This window comes from Microcebus murinus, chromosome 1, assembly GCF_040939455.1.
Source record: "Microcebus murinus isolate Inina chromosome 1, M.murinus_Inina_mat1.0, whole genome shotgun sequence".
NCBI lineage: Eukaryota > Metazoa > Chordata > Mammalia > Primates > Cheirogaleidae > Microcebus > Microcebus murinus.
Genome location: NC_134104.1, coordinates 103624274 through 103640294, shown reverse-complemented (window position 1 = coordinate 103640294; position 16021 = coordinate 103624274). Strand labels below are relative to the sequence as shown.

At 37.9% G+C, this 16021-nt stretch overlaps 1 protein-coding gene across 2 annotated transcripts in view; it reads right to left on the bottom strand.

Moving 5' to 3' along the window:
* The window catches only part of PLCH1 (phospholipase C eta 1), a 219490-nt gene that overhangs the window by 46545 nt on the left and 156924 nt on the right, over positions 1–16021 (bottom strand). For both annotated transcript variants that reach the window (XM_012774363.3, XM_076004480.1), the window contains 2 exons: positions 10133–10253; positions 6542–6713 (listed from right to left, as the gene is read on the bottom strand). In XM_012774363.3, coding sequence (XP_012629817.1) covers positions 6542–6713; positions 10133–10253 — 293 coding nt within the window. The remainder of the gene's footprint in view (positions 1–6541; positions 6714–10132; positions 10254–16021) is intronic.

The window sequence follows — 16021 nt, the reverse complement described above, 5'->3', positions numbered from 1 at the left end:
TACTGAGATTAGGTTACAGGAAAACTATGCCTTACTCCTTGATTGCCACTTCCCTTCTCAGAGATATGTCTCTCTCTCACTTTCTCACACTGGTATTGTGAGTTGTGAAATGGTGAGACCCACATGGCAAGGATGTGAGAGAGGCCAACAGCCTTCAAGGATCTGCAACATGCCAACAACAACCCCTCAAGTGAGGTAGAGCTGCCCCCAGTCGAGCCATAAGATGACTACAGTCTCAGCTGACACCTTAATTACAGCCTCATGAGACACCTTGAGCAGAGGACAAAGCTAAGCCACATCCAGGTTTCTGGTCCACATAGACTATGGGATAATCAATGTTTGTTATTTCATGCTGCCAAACTTGGTGGTAATTTGCTATGTAGCAATAGATACCTAATATAATCACCAACCAAAACCATAGGGAAGAGCTAATCCACTGAAGATACCATTTCCAAAACAACTAAGACCAAAGTTCATGGCTTTCAATTCCATCATCCACACAATGGATATCAGGAACTCCCGCCAGAAATGCTGCCTTTGGGTCCTATGTGCAGCCGTGACTACTTCTACCAGCCCTCATTAGGATGGGCTCAGCTTGGTCCCACTTCACTACTGTAGTTTCTACATCAATGTCTGGGGCAGGGTTGCTTGATTGGTAGCATCAAGATGGAGTTCTCATACTCTAGCTCTGTGAAAGGCTGCAAAGGCAAATGTCTAGCATACTGAGCTTCTATAAGGGGAGTCCTTAAAACATGGGAATGGTAAACATGGAAGGATGTTCACATGCTTGGCAGCCAGAAATACCAATTAATTTCTAAATATCATCCCAGACTACCATCCAGGCTGGTCTCTAAACCCAAGCTCTAGTGACTTTTAGTGCTCCTGCTCTCTACCCCATTATCACGCCTTCAGCATTCTGGATCTCCTCTTGCCTGCGTCTTCCCTCCACAGGACCACAGTTTAGTCAGGTTTTGAGAGAACTCTCCCAGTTTTCCTGCACCTTGCTCAATACCCAAAGCTCTTGATCACGGGTCCTTAGTGCTATTGATCATTTCAAAGCATCAGATGCTTTATGTAATGAAAACAAAATCTATATTAAAAGTCCAAACTACTGGGATTTGGGTAAATATTTTCTTCAACATACAGAGGGGCATTTGTAAGATTAAAAAGGTGGGATCTAATTTGTGTACCATTAATACCAAGGCAGCTCAGAATTAAGGCATTTATTTCTATATATTATTTTAGGTCTTATTAATACAGAAGGCTCCTATAAAATGAGTCTATTTTTCTTTATTTTGGGGGGTATTGGTAGTTATGATAATATGGCAGCACTGGAAATAAGGTACTCAGTTAAGTGGTGGCCAGACATACTTAGGAACATACACGCACCGAGATCTCAAACTCCATTGTTTGATTTACCGCCAACTATTTGCTCAGTATCAGCTTTGTCTGGGGCACAATGACAGACACCAAGATAAAGGTGTACACAGGACATTTCAAATGTAGTGACAGCAATTCCCTCTTTTGAAATAGCATCAAAACTAATATATTATTTAAATGTTCAGCAGATCAGAGCAAACAAAAATAAGAAGTAACATCATCCAATAAAGAATAATAATCCTTAAATAATGCAAACGACTGTGATGGCACCGGAAGGAAAGGGAAGCGTCAGTCTGCTGTGCAGGTGAGGAGCAGAGGGGGCTGCAGCACCAAGTTGCCGCTCCCTACACTGAAGGGTGGCAAAGGGTTGAGGGAACAAAAAAAGAAAAAGCCACCCTCATAGACTATTCACAGGACATCCTCATTTTAAAGACCCTGTATCATAGGAGCCATATTTTTGGCCAACTTTTTCCACATTCCTGGTTATCAAAAGATACTTTGTCCAAGCAGAAAAGCAATGCAACAGACCATTGTTTTTCAGTATCTCTTATCAATGGTGTTACTTATACTAAGGAAAATTAAAGAATAAACTTAGGCAGAATCTTATGTGGCTTAACAAATTTAACTGTGGTGTGGAATAGATGCAAATGAAAAATGACCTAGGTTTCTTCTGAGGGTCCCTTTCTAATCTACATACTATTTCCCGCAGAGTTATACCCTAAGTCTGGACAGGTGACATGTGCCTGTAGATCCAGCTACCTGGGAGGCTGAGAGGCAGGAGCATCACTTGAAGCCAGGAGCTTGAGATTGCAGTACACTGTGATCATGCCTATGAACAGCCACTGCACTGCAACATAGTGAGACCCCACCACAAAAAACAAAAAAATCAAAACAAAACAAAAAAATGAGTTACATCCTAAAATTAGATTAATTCATTCATAGTATATGGAAATATTGCTAGATACTGAAACCGTGGCCACCTCTCACCTTCCAGCTATCTGGCTGCATGACCCCAGGAGAGTGGTAACAACTCTGTGATTCACATTTGTAAAAGCAGGAACCTTGGACCACCTAAGGTTACTTTCAGGAATAAGAGTCTATGGAAAATTACTAAGTTTGTTATTATTTTTATTCAAAAGCAACTTTTTGTTTACAGGTATACCACAGAGATATTGTGGGTGCAGCTCCAGATCACTGTAATAAAGCAAGTCACAAAGATTATCTGGTTTCTAAGTGCACATAATAAACATTTATAAATGTTTATACTATCCTATATCAAGTATGCAAGAGCATTATGTCTAAAAAATGTACATACCTCAATTTAAAAATATTTAAAAATGGTAACAATCATCAGAGCCTTCAGTGAATCTTAATCTTTTTGCTAAAAAAAAAGGGCCTTGCCTCGATGTTGATGACTGCTATCTGATCAGGGTGGTGGTTGCTGAAGGCTGGGGTGGCTGTGGCAATTTCTTAAAATAAGACAACAATGACTTTGCTGCATCAATTGCCTCTTACTCTCACAAAAGATTTCTCTGTGGCACATGATGCTATCTGACAGCATTTTATCCACAAAAATGGTGTCAATACTCTCAAACCCTGCTGCTGCTTTATCAATTAAGTTGATGTAATATTCTAAATCCTTTGCTGTCATTTCAACAATGTTCACAGCATCTTTATCAGAAGTAGATTCCACCATAAGAAACTACCTTTTTTGCTCATCCATAAGAAGCAACTCCTCATCTGTTAAAGTTTTATCATGAAATTATAGCAATTAAGTCACATCTTCACTTCTAACTCTAGTTCTCTTGCCATTTCTACCACATCTGCAGTTACTTCCTCCACTCACATCTTAAACCCCTCAAAATCATCCATGAGGGTTGGAATCAATTTCTTCCAAACTTGTGTTAATATTTTTATGTTGACCTCCTCCTATGAATCACGAATACTCTTAAAGGCATCTAGAAAGATGAATCCTTTCCAGAAGGTTTTCAATTTGCTTTGCACAGATCCCTCAGAGGAATCACTACCTATGGAAGCCATGGCCTTGATAAAATGTATTTCTTAAATAATAAGACTTGAAAGTTGAAATCACTCCTTGATCCATAGGCTGCAGAATGGATATTTTGTAGCAGGCATGAAAACAACATTAATCTCCTTGTATATCTACATCAGAGCTCTTGGGTGACCAGGTACACTGTCAATGAGCAGTGATCTTTTGAAAGGAATCTTTTTCTGAGCTGTAAGTCTCAATAGTGGACTTAAAATATCCCGCAAATCATGCTATTAAAAAATATGCTGCCATCCAGGCTTTGTTGTTCCATTTATAGAGCCCAGGAGAGTAGAATTAGCATAATTCTTAAGCGCCCTATGGTTTTGTGGATAGCAAATGAGCACTGGCTTCAACTTAAAGCCACTCAGCTCCATTAGCCCCTAAGAAGAGAGTCAGCCTGTCCTTTGAAACTTTGATGCCAAGCATTGACTTCTCCTCTCTAGCTATGAAAGACCTAGGTGGTATCTTCTTCCAAGATAAGACTGTTTTGTCTACACTAAAATCTATTGTTTAGTGTAGCAACCTTCATCAACTATCTTAGCCAGATCTTTTGGATAACTTGCTGCAACTTCTCCATCAGCACTTGCTGCTTCGCCTTACACTTTGTTATAGAGATGATTTCTTTCCTTAAATCTCCGCTAGCTTCAAACCTTTCTTCTGCAGCTTTCTTACCTCTCTCAGCCTTCATAGTATACAAAAGTGTTAGGACTTCACTCTGGATTAGGCCTTGGCTTAAGGAAATGTTGTAGCTGGTTTGATCTTCTATCCAGACCACTCAAACTTTCTCCATATCAACAATGAGAGTATTTTGCTTTCTTATCATTCATGTGTTCATTGGAGTAGCATTTCTAATCTCCTTCAAGAACTTTTCCTTTGCAGTCACAACTTAGCTAACTGGTGCAAGAGGCCTAGCTTTCGGACTATTTTGGCTTTTGTTTTTCCTTCTTTCACTAAGCTTAATTGTTTCCAGCTTTTGATTTAAAGTGAGAGATATGTAATTCTTCCTTTCACTTGAACACTTAGAGGCCATTGTAGGGTTATTAATTGGCCTAATTTCAGTACTGTTGGCCTCAGGCAATAGGGAGGCCCGAGGAGAGGGAGAGAGATGGGAAAATAGTCAGTTGGCAGAGCAATTGGAACACACACATTTATCACTTAAGTTTGCCATCTTATGTTGGTGTGTATCATGGCACCGCAAAACAATTACAATAGTAACATTCAAGATCAGTGATCACAGACCACCACAGCAGATATAATAATAATGAAAAAGTTTGAACTATCATGAGAACTGCCAAAATGTAACTTAGAGACATTAAATGAGCATGTGCAATGGTGCCAAATAGACTTGCTGGACACAGGCCTGGGTTGCCACAAACCTTCAATTTGAAAGACAGTATCTGTGAAGCACAATAAAGTGCAATAAAACAAGGTGTGCTTGCATTATTCAGGAAATTTATATATACATAAATGTGTATGTATGCATGGTTGGAGAATATGTGTGCAATAGCTAAAATAAGAAATAATTTGTCAATCTCCGAAGTGGTAAGTAGCCATTCAAACACTGCCTTTTGGGTCAGAGATCACTCTGATATTGAAGAAACACAGGAAAATCAGTTCCCTTGTTTTTGCTTTAAATGGGGTTTGGCTGGTCCATAGATCCAGGCACTAAAGTCTGAAGAATGTTACTACCAGTGAATGGATCTCAGACGCCCTTGACATACTTGCAGCTCACACTGCTGCCACCCCTTCCACTGAGTGCCTCAGAGCTTCTGCCTGTAATCAACCCTGACACTCATGAGCCTTGGGACACTCTGACACTCTGTGTCAAAGGACGCAAGTGCAGATATGCAGAAAGGACTCTTCACATCAAACATCCACCTTAAGTTCCACTGTCCAAAGGAAAAGATTTCCATCAAATTGACTTAATCTGCATTTACCTCCTGAGTGCTTGCTAAAGAATATTTAGGAAACATGAAAATATTTATAAGACTGTAAATATGACATTTCACTTTTGAACCCAGAAATCAGTTTTCATCACAGGAGTTTGCTTTAGCAAGACTTAGGCAAATTGGCCTTAATGTTATCTATCTGTTGCATTATTTGGAACTTTTATTCAAAATGCTTTTACGCATACAAATGCCTGGCAACACCTGCTTGATAGATTCAGAATCTATAATTTCCACTTAATTGATAGACTAACAGGTTCCTATGTGTGGCCCTCCCTTAAAGCCCCAATTAAAGTATTGCCATGAAATTACATTTTTCCTTGATTTTCCTACTTTTCCTATATGATATTTGGTTTTTTGTTCACATTCCTTTTAAGTACAATATAACATAGTTTGAATATTAACACTCTAGTGCTTTTCTTTAGGTTTTTAATCTCAAAACAATGTAACCATGTGAAGTGGTTTTAGTCCGAACACACAAAATTTACTGAAAATAAGTAAAACCACAAAGTCAGTGGTCTGAAAACTCAAGGAACTGTCTTTCTGGCTATTCTTTGCATTAATAACATTTATGGTAGTAAGTTTCCTCCCTCAGAAAATCTGTTTATGAAATGTCATTCTAGTCACCTAGTGCTCCTTCACACATACACGAGTCCTGTGGGGCACAACGTCTGTGCCTATGCTTCTCTTTGAAGTGAGCTCCTCTCACTTGCACAACCAAGACTGATCAACCATGAAGACTCTTTTTTTTTTTTTTTTTTACAGTTATTGGAGCTTGAAATAAGAGAAAAACATCTGAAAGAAATGCTTTCAGATATGGATACAAGGAACGTTCTCCTTTCCTGAACTTCACACTCCTATACACACATTTCTCTCCGGTGTAAACTGTTGCAGACTAAAATGTTAAACATTTGGCTTACAGTATTGGTGTTCTCACTTCATAAAAACAAATCCCAGAATTTGTGTTTAGTCAACAATAAGGTTTTTCTGAAGATATGACTATAAATAAATTGGATGAAGATGCATGCATACATAGATCTAGACAATCCTTCATTTATTGATTCTTATTATTATTATTCTCCTTTTAAGCCAGTTTTTAGTCTTTAAGGAAGGGGAGGCTTACTTGGTAATTAATGCCTCTTATTGCATTAATTGAAGTAATTACCTTCACTAGGATTTTGCCTTTCAAACTTTGAGGGCTTGGAAGCTGCTTGCACTCCCCTGTGTCTATAGATGATAGGTCCAGTTTGTCTCGGAATATTCCTTTCAGGTACTGAGCGATCTTCCTTTGCTGCTGGATACTGCAGTGATTCTCAATAGATAGTATAACCGGAAACCTGAGAAAATAACAATGCATTCCAGAGGTGTCAGGTACAGGCAACTCACAGGGATTTTTAAAAAATGATTCCATATTCATTGTGTTCTTACAATCCTAGTGACAGTATTTGCAAGAGTAGTGATGATGAAAATGCTTTTAAAATGAGAAAGATTATAGACGCATTAAAAAATTCCTCTGAGCAAATATATTTTGCTAGGCATAATGACTGAACAAAATGCCAATGCATGTGGGATGACTTAGTCTAACATTAGGTGTCAGGAAAAAAAAAGAGTAGGTAGATATCTTTGAAAAGAAAAAAAAGGAAAAATTTTAAAAGAGAAGTCTAAAGCAAATTCATATAATGTAATTTTGCCTTATTTATGGATAACTCTAGAAACATTTAAGAGACCACTTAATATTATTAAATGCAGTTATTTACTCCAAAAAATATAATCAGCTCTCAGCTTGAAAATTATTATTGAAGATAAAAATAAAATAACATAATGGAATTCTGTGTTTTATAGTATCCTATGTCAGGCATTTCAAAATCACTTTTACAGAATTACATACTAGTCTTTGTCCAAAAAAAAACCCCAAAAAACAGTCAAGCATTCATTCACTCTACACCAGCACTCAGGTTTCTGCACAGAGTATGTGAGACCCATGTAAAGTAATTACCCAAAGACAGCCCGAGGAGTTGGTGGCCAAGGCAGAAAGGGACAGAGCTGATTGCACGATTTTACTACTCTGTTGACTTTGTTTTTTCCTTAGACCAAATTCAGGTTTATTGATTTTTTCTAGTTTTCCATCACATATCTTCAGAAACAATAAGCAATATATTTTTTCCAGAGTATATAAAGCAATATTTAAATCATCTGGAGAAAAATTCTCTCTCCAGGATTACCAGACAAGCACAAGCTGCTTATGACCTCCTGAAATTACATTCTCTTCTCATTAGTAAAACCTGATGCTGCAGGTCATGTGTAAGATGAGCCTTCACGACTGAGGTTAGCTTGGTTACCTGACTACAATCTGTTAGCTATTTGTTTCTTCACACAGGTTTTACCTTAGAGTGTTAGCAGAGAGAAAAACAACAGCAACGACAAACCAGCAATGCTGAGTTGCCTTGCAGTCACATCGGGGAGTTTTAACAATGAATTTTCAAATTACCAATTCATCTATACAAAGCCTCTCAGTGTCTAATGATGCTTAGTGTAAAGCTGTGTTTCTCAACAGGGGAGGGGGCAATTCCCCTCCACTCCCAACAAGGGACATTTGTCAATGTCTGAAGACATTTTTCGTGGTCCTAATTCAGGGGGTACTACTGCCAGTTAGTGAGTAGAAGCCAAGGATGCTGCTGCCCATCCTATAAATGCACAAGACCATTCTCTAACACAAAAAATTATCTGCCCCAAAATATCAATATTGTCAAAGTTGAAAAATCCTGATATAAAGATGCAACTAAAATGTAAGAAAGAAAAAAGCCAAAATTCTAAAATGTACTAAACAAGCTTATTGGCTTTTTTAATTTGAAGTGCTTTTCTTCTAGGTGTTCCCAAATGTGAAGCAAACTGTCAAGTCACTAGAGGATCCTCCAAAGTACAAAGGTAGCAAGTCTCCTCAACATCCTACTTCATATATTGGGAAACAAAGGCAAACTTACTTCTTCAGTTTGATGAAGATGGATAGAAATCAGGGTGTGAAGACCCATCAGAATTCAGTACTGAAGATTCTTCACATGGAAGACACCACAAAACTAATCCTGCTTTTGCAGCAAGTGTGTTAAGCATTTTAACCTCATGGTTAATTAATAAGACCAAATATTAAAAATTTTACAGGCTATAATAACTGCTAAAAAATTACTTTTACATAAATTATAATTTTAATTTGTTTCTTCTAATTCAAAAATCCTTTCTTGACTATCTGGTACATTGAGGTAACTTTTAGGCAACAAACAATAAATAAGAAATAAATAAGATATAGCTCCATATTTCAATGAGTCCAAATCTTACAGATTTAAAAGAAGGCAAAAAAATCAAAAATTGCAAGAGGGTGTTATATGATATGATAGAATTATGCTCAGGGTGCTGAATACAGAGAAAAAGAAGATATAAATCAGCTGGTGGTATCAGTAAATTGCCAGAGGGACAGTACTTCAACGGTCTTGTAGGATAAGCAAGAACTATGCAGGTGGAATAATGGGGAAGGGTGTCCCAGGCAGAGAGGACAGCATACGCGAGCGTGGAGCATTGGTAAGGAGCTGAGCTCAATGGGGAAGCTGAGGGACAGTCGTGAAAGGCAGAATCCTAAGTCTCTGTGGATCAGTAGTGGGAGAAGGCACTGGAAGAGAAGGGAGAAGCCAGTCGTTGAAAGGTGTGACATGTCTGTGTGCTACAGGGAGCTTTTGACGGACTTTAAGACAAGAGCTATAACATTATGCTCGTAGTTCATAAAGAAAACCATAGCATCAGTGTAAAGGATGAACCAAAGGGGAAATGAAAGCAAAGAGAAAGCAATGGAGTCAAAAGATAATCCAGGAAGTAGAACTGACAAGCATTGCCTGACTCTAGAATAACTCCCAGTTTCTGGCTGAAGCCACTGGTAGATAAGAAACAGAGAGAGAGGCAAGAGCAAGGTTGGCAGAATGAGGCTCTTTGTTTAGGGTATGAGCCGTATGGTGGCAGGAATCTTCTGTTTGTTCGGTGTTGTGGCTCCCTTCACCTACAGGATACCAGATGAGTACTCACTGAGGATTTTTCTATAAAGGTCTAGAACTCAAGAAAAAAGTGCTAGACATACAATTTGATAAATATCCAAAAAGTAGACAAAGGGCGACACCTTAGGAAATAGTAACCATTAAATAAGTGCGGAAATGAAGTAAAAGATCACAGGCCAGGAGAGGAGAGTGAGAAGCAATGATAGCGATGGAGGAGAGAATGTTATAACAGAAGCCAAAAAAGGCAAGTGTTGGAGAAGAAACACTCAACATTATCAAATGCCAAGGAGAGGTTAAGTAACACAAACACCACACACTTCAGTGCATATATAGGACATCCAGCAAGATATTAGTACTTTACTATATTGTAATGTAATATTGAAAAACTATTAATTATGTATGTAGTCACCTGGGTTTCCAGATTTTATGGATACTCTACACCCTGGGTTTAGAAATTTAAAAGTCACTCTTTGCAAGAATGTCTTTAAGGCAGTAAGTTGAGAGAGAATGGGATCAGAAATCAATGGAGCATGGGAAAGTGCAAACATGGAGCCCATATTATTTATTCACAGTGTTTTGCTGAGAAGAAAGAAGAGAACTAGGGTGGTAGAAAGGGAGATGTAGAGTCCCAGGAAGAGTGTGTGATTTTGTCGCCGTGTTCTATCAGGCAGTGCTCCATGTGGGAGGCATATAGCCGAGCTCCCAGGTATTGCTATACTTACTCATTCTTCACAAAGGCATGCTTGTTGATGGTTTCCACAACATCTCTGAAGAGAATTTTTGAAGTGAGAGTATAACCATGGTGCACTACTGGCTCTCCATCTGGGCCATCCCAACAGTCAACTGCCAAAAACAGAATTTCATGTCAACAACCCCAAGTTTCTGGTGTTGATTAATATTTCTGGAAATCTGAGGCACATATTATTTTAAGTTTATAATTTGAAATTATACCTATTACAATCACGATAAGCACATGAGACAGATAAATGGGTCTTCTGGCATATTTATCACAATAAAGAAAGATAATAAATGATTTGGTTTTGAGTGTAGTTAACAAAGATGTCATATTCATAAGCAGCCTAGAATTTACCAAAAACTGTCATTAGAAGTTGTCTAAATCTAACCAAGTGTGTCCAAGGATAGTGATATTTCTTAACAGGTTGTTTCTCTGATTTCACTTCTTCTTCAGGTTACCAAGGTCTTTTAGTAAGCATAGTGTTTTTCTGAAATCAGTAACAGAGTTCTCATTATTGTTCACGTAAACTCATGTTTCCATTAGATGTATTTTCGTTTCATTAATTCTACAGTAGTTATAAAATAACACTGACTTCCTAAGTTCAAATCCTCAGGTCCTGCCAAGATTTACGTGAATATGGGCAAATGATTTCATCATTTGAAGCCTTGCTTTCCCCATCTAGAAAAAGAAAACTTTAAGAGTAATAGCACTTATATCATAAATTTGAGTGATGATTAAATACATGTAAAGTGGCTTATAAAACTGCATGGCACATAGTAACTGTTATTGTTGTAGATATTATTAATATTACTATATACCCGATTTCATTGGCTCTTGGGTAGAGAAAAACAACAGCCTCCTCCTCATCCTCCCTGACTTAGAGTTTGCCTTCTCTTGTTTTTGTACTCTGCCACTGGGCTAATCTCTCAAAACACTGCTTTTACCATGTTGCTCTTTGCTCAAAAGGCTACTCAGTGCATAGCATAGCATCCAACATGTAGAAATAAGGAGTGTAGAAATATATCCATATATTTATTAATAAATATCCTACAGTATACAGCAGCTCCTGCCTGCTTAACTGCAATGCCACTATCTCTTGTGCCAGCGACTGTTTGTTCTTTCACGTAGGAACACAGCTGGACCCCATGCCCAGCCTTCCCCTGCAGTAGGGTGTGGCCAATGCAGTGTGGGCAGAAAGAACACGCACCACTTCTGGGTCTGCTCAGTGGAAATCTGCCTTACGTAGTCATTCATTCTCTTTCCTCTTCTGCTATGACTTTACAGATCATGGCACAGCCACGGATGGAAAGAGCCTGGACCTCTGAATCACTGCTTAAAAGATTCACTCATTAGGAACACCTACTTTGGACTTCACATGAACAACATATAAATGTCAATTGTTTTAGGGCACAGAGAATTTGAGATTTAATTGTTAAAAATACAGTGTTGCCTTAGTTAATATCCTAGCTTCTGTCTGACAAGTCAACCTCATTTTCTCCTATACCCAAACTCACAGACTTCCTGCAGTTATGCAACTTTCCTCACATACAATCCCACTTCCATGCCTCTTTGCTTCTTTCTTTGAAGGTCAACTGAAATATTCCCTTTTCACTTTGCTTGTCTAAATCCCAATCAAGGCTAAGCTAGAATCCTCCATAGAACCTTGCCAGCCCACATGATCTCTTTTTTCTTTGTGGCAGGGGGTCATAATCTCAAATACCAACAAGAGCCCAGCAGTTAACATAAATCAGGGCAGCAGCCCAACAGGAAATGTGTGTCTAAATGAGATAACTGCCTCTCAGTGTTAATCATTGCTAAGTAGGTATAAGAACCCTGGTTGCCAGATCTTCTGAGAAAAGTAAAAAGTCTAGATTTTATTGCTATGAATTTCCCCTATTTTTAAATATTGGCAACTAATTCATTTTTTAAAATACAATATGGGACAAATATAAACAATTCTGCAGGCTGAATTTGGCTAATGGGATGCCAATTGAAACTCTGCCTTTCACTAGGACCACATAGTTCAGGACCACAGCTGTTCTCTATTTTAGTAGCTCCTTCTCTAGATATGTGTTTTGTGTATTACCCCAAGAGGTAATATAGTTCCATATTCCTCTGAAGCTTTCAAAGTGCTTACCATAATCATAATGTAATTATAATGGTTAATTTTTCATGTCAGCCTGGCTAGGCTATTGATACTCAGTTGTTTGGTCAAATGCCATTCTATATGCTGCTGTCAAGATATTTTTTAACATATGATTAACATTTAAATCAGTAGACTTCGAGTAAAGCAGATTACTCTCCATAATGTGGGCAGACCTCACCCAATCCATTGAGGGCCTGACGAGCAAAGATTGAGGTTTCTTATAGAAGGAGAAATTCTCAACACTGCACCATAGAAACCCTGCTTGAGTTCCAGCCTGTCGCCCCTCTGAAATTTTTACTCCAGACTGTAACATTAAGTCTAACCTGAGTCTCCAGCCTGCTGGCCTGCTCTACGGATTTCAGACTTGCCAACACCCACAATCATGGGAGCCAATTTTTAAAAAAAACAAACAAAAAAAATCAACCAACCAATCTCAAACTTTCTCCATATATCTTACTGGTCTGTTTCTCTGGAAAACCCTGACTAATACAATTATCTGTTTTAAACCATTAAACACGGGCTGTTCAAATATCTCCAGGGGGAAAAAATTGAAAAAAATAAATGGAGAAAAAAACACTTAAGGTTAATACCACAGGAATATGGGAAACAACATTTAAGAATAAAACACCATTAAGTAAACCAAACTGGGGATACTATCCTACAGTGTCGTACTATGCCTTTGGGTCTGCCAACGAGGCCCAATGTATCCACAACATCTTCTCAGAAGAGAAGCTTCATATATATTTTTCCATGTACTTAACATTCTTTAATTTGTCTCTGGATATAAGAATGGAAAAAATGAACAGATGCTTTAAATAATATAAAATTTCAACACTTTTTACCCTGATTTACAGTCTCATCTTGAAGGAAAAAGGGCATTACAAGATTCCTCATAAATGAACTATCTTTTCCAAAAGAATGCAAAGTAGACAAGGCAATACCATGCTTGAGTTGCTTATCATGTCCATATAAAAATAGCTCTTCAACCTACATCAGTCACGAAAGAAGGCACTCTTTTGCTAATATTTACAACATGAGCAGAAGATCCATAGTTGAGGATCATAGGTTCTCCTAATGCTCACTTTTTATTTCTGATTTCATCACTTGTCTGTGAAATGAAGATAAAAACATCCCAAATGGTGACATCTTAACATGTGGCATTAGTGGCCAGGTTTGAATGGCAGTGAAGTTTTCTGTAAAGGCTAGTGCCATAATAGGAATGTTGGCAAGGTAGAAATCCTCTATCCAACTGCCCTGTGCACAAAATAGCCAGGGCCCATTTTCCAATCAGGTCATACATTAGAGACCCCAGAAAGCAAAGCAACTGCAACAAAGAGTTGATCATTCTGAAGGCCAAGCAGCTAACACGACAGCTTTCCGTAATGGAACTTAAAGACGTTCCACCCTGATAGCACTCCCAGAGATAACGGGAAAAGTTGTAAACCGATTACAACAGCAATGCAACATCAGTTCCATAATGAGAATGAAAATCCACTGGATAGAACATCCATATTTATTAAGCAACTCGGGCTGAAAATCAAGTGAATGAAAGGACATGTAAAAAAAATGTTATCAATTTGATTTGCTGACAAGCCCACCTCCCCCAAAATGGCTTATTAGTCTTCCCCAAGACATTATATATATCCTGACTGAGGACATTACTGCAGCGAAACTAATGGAGATGGAAAAACATCGCATTATTAAAATACAAGCTTGAAAGTGGAGAGATTCTTCAGGTCACAACAGCATGAATAAACTGTCCAGAATCATTAGTCTCCATCTCGTAAATGGTATACTCAGCCAAAGCTGCCTCAGACAGCTGTGGGACCTGCAATTTTCAATCCGTAACTTGCTATATTCTATAAATCAGGTTCTTTAAATTCTAACCACAGCTGTTTAAGAATAAAAACAACTTCATCTGGACCCAAGGTAGATATAAAGTACCACTGTGTATATAGTAGTCCCCCTCCCCGTTATATACAGGAGAAATGTTCTGAGATCGATAGTGAATGCCTGAAATTTCAGAGAATACCAAACCTTATATATACCATGTTTTTATATATGTATACATGCCTATAATAAAGTTTAATTTATAAATTAGGCACAGTAAGAGACTAACAGTAGTAAAATAGAACATTTATACAATAATATACCACAATATGTTATATAAATGTGGTCTCTTTTTCTTTCTTAAAATATTTTATTGTACTGTACTCTCCCATCTCGCAATGAAGAAAGGAGAGAGCAGGATAACACAAAATTTCATCACACTACTCAGAATGGTGCACAATTTAAAACTTATGAGTTATTTATTTATGGAAATTTCCATTTAATATTTTCAGACTGTGGCTGACCGTGAATAACTGAAACCATGGAAAGTAAAACTGTGGATAAAAGGGGATTACTGTACTTGCGTTGGTGTCTCCATGCCCAAGATTTAAATGTAAACCTAGATCTTCAAACCATAGGGCTCATAGAAATTGTTAGGAGACCACAAAAGATCATGTCATCAAATTTAGGTGGTAAGCTTAATCAATGAATGAAGCATATTCTTCCTTTTAAAGCCAACTTCTGCTCTCTGTTGTGCTCTTCACTTCCTCCAGCTATCCTTATAGGATCTCATAGCCCCCATTCAATCCCTCTTAGGGCCGTCATTTCATTCAGTGCTTGCTCCTCTAAAAGGACACAGGCTTCCTGGAGAACAGTGGAGTTGGAGAGTCAGACCAAGTTGGGTTCAAATACAAACTTCTAAGTTTCCTAGCAAAGGGAATTTAAGCCATTTACCCACTTGAGTTGAAGTTTTCTCTTAAGAGATGATTCCATCTCCCTTGGTGGTGGTGTAAAAACTTAAATGAGAATGTATGGAAAACACTTAGCCAGTACTTAGCACACAAAAGGGGCTGAAATTATAGTAGTTCCTCTTTTCCTTCCTATAGCACATTGAAATCTAAAGTGACAACCACAATTTCCAATAGGACATAGGTCAAATACAAAGACAACCAAGTCTTCTAGATAAATATAATTCTTCTTCTCAAAAAGAACTTTCTAGAAATAGTGGCTTGACTTTCACTGTTCAGTTACAGATTATTCTAATAGCAAGACCTTTAAGCCAAATACTAGGGGAGGAATTTACTGATACAAGCTGATCAGGGAGATACTTGGGAGCACATAGTAGATTGCATGTTCTTTAAAATTACATCATAGCTGTGCATACTCTCTCTTTGTTTGCATATCTGGAGCGGGCAGCCTTTTAGACATGGAGTGCCAAGTAGCTTCTTTCCTTTACATTGGTGATTGGCAAACAAGAAGGAGAAAGATATAAGAGAAGGCCCATATTCAATGTCATCTACTGTACGTAATTTCCAAAAGCTCCCATTTTAGAATTAAAAGACTACTGAAAAAGTTACAACTAAAAATCATTTGTGCCTTATCATAAATTATTTTAAATCAGATAACTTTCCTTCTTAATACACCAGATAAAGCTAGAGGATTACAAGTTTTTATTCAGTATAAGGAGCTGATCATAGGAATATGGTTAGGCTTGGGAAGGACATTGGTTTTGGACAGCTAAACAGAAAAAGAGAAGCCTAGGTATCTGAAGGACCTAAAAGGCAAAAGAAATATAGCAGAAAAGACAGAAGGAACAAAATTGAAACATTGTATAGAGTTGACTATCACTTCATTAGGTTACTAAAGGTCATTTTTCAAACTTGATCTCCATGGAAATGT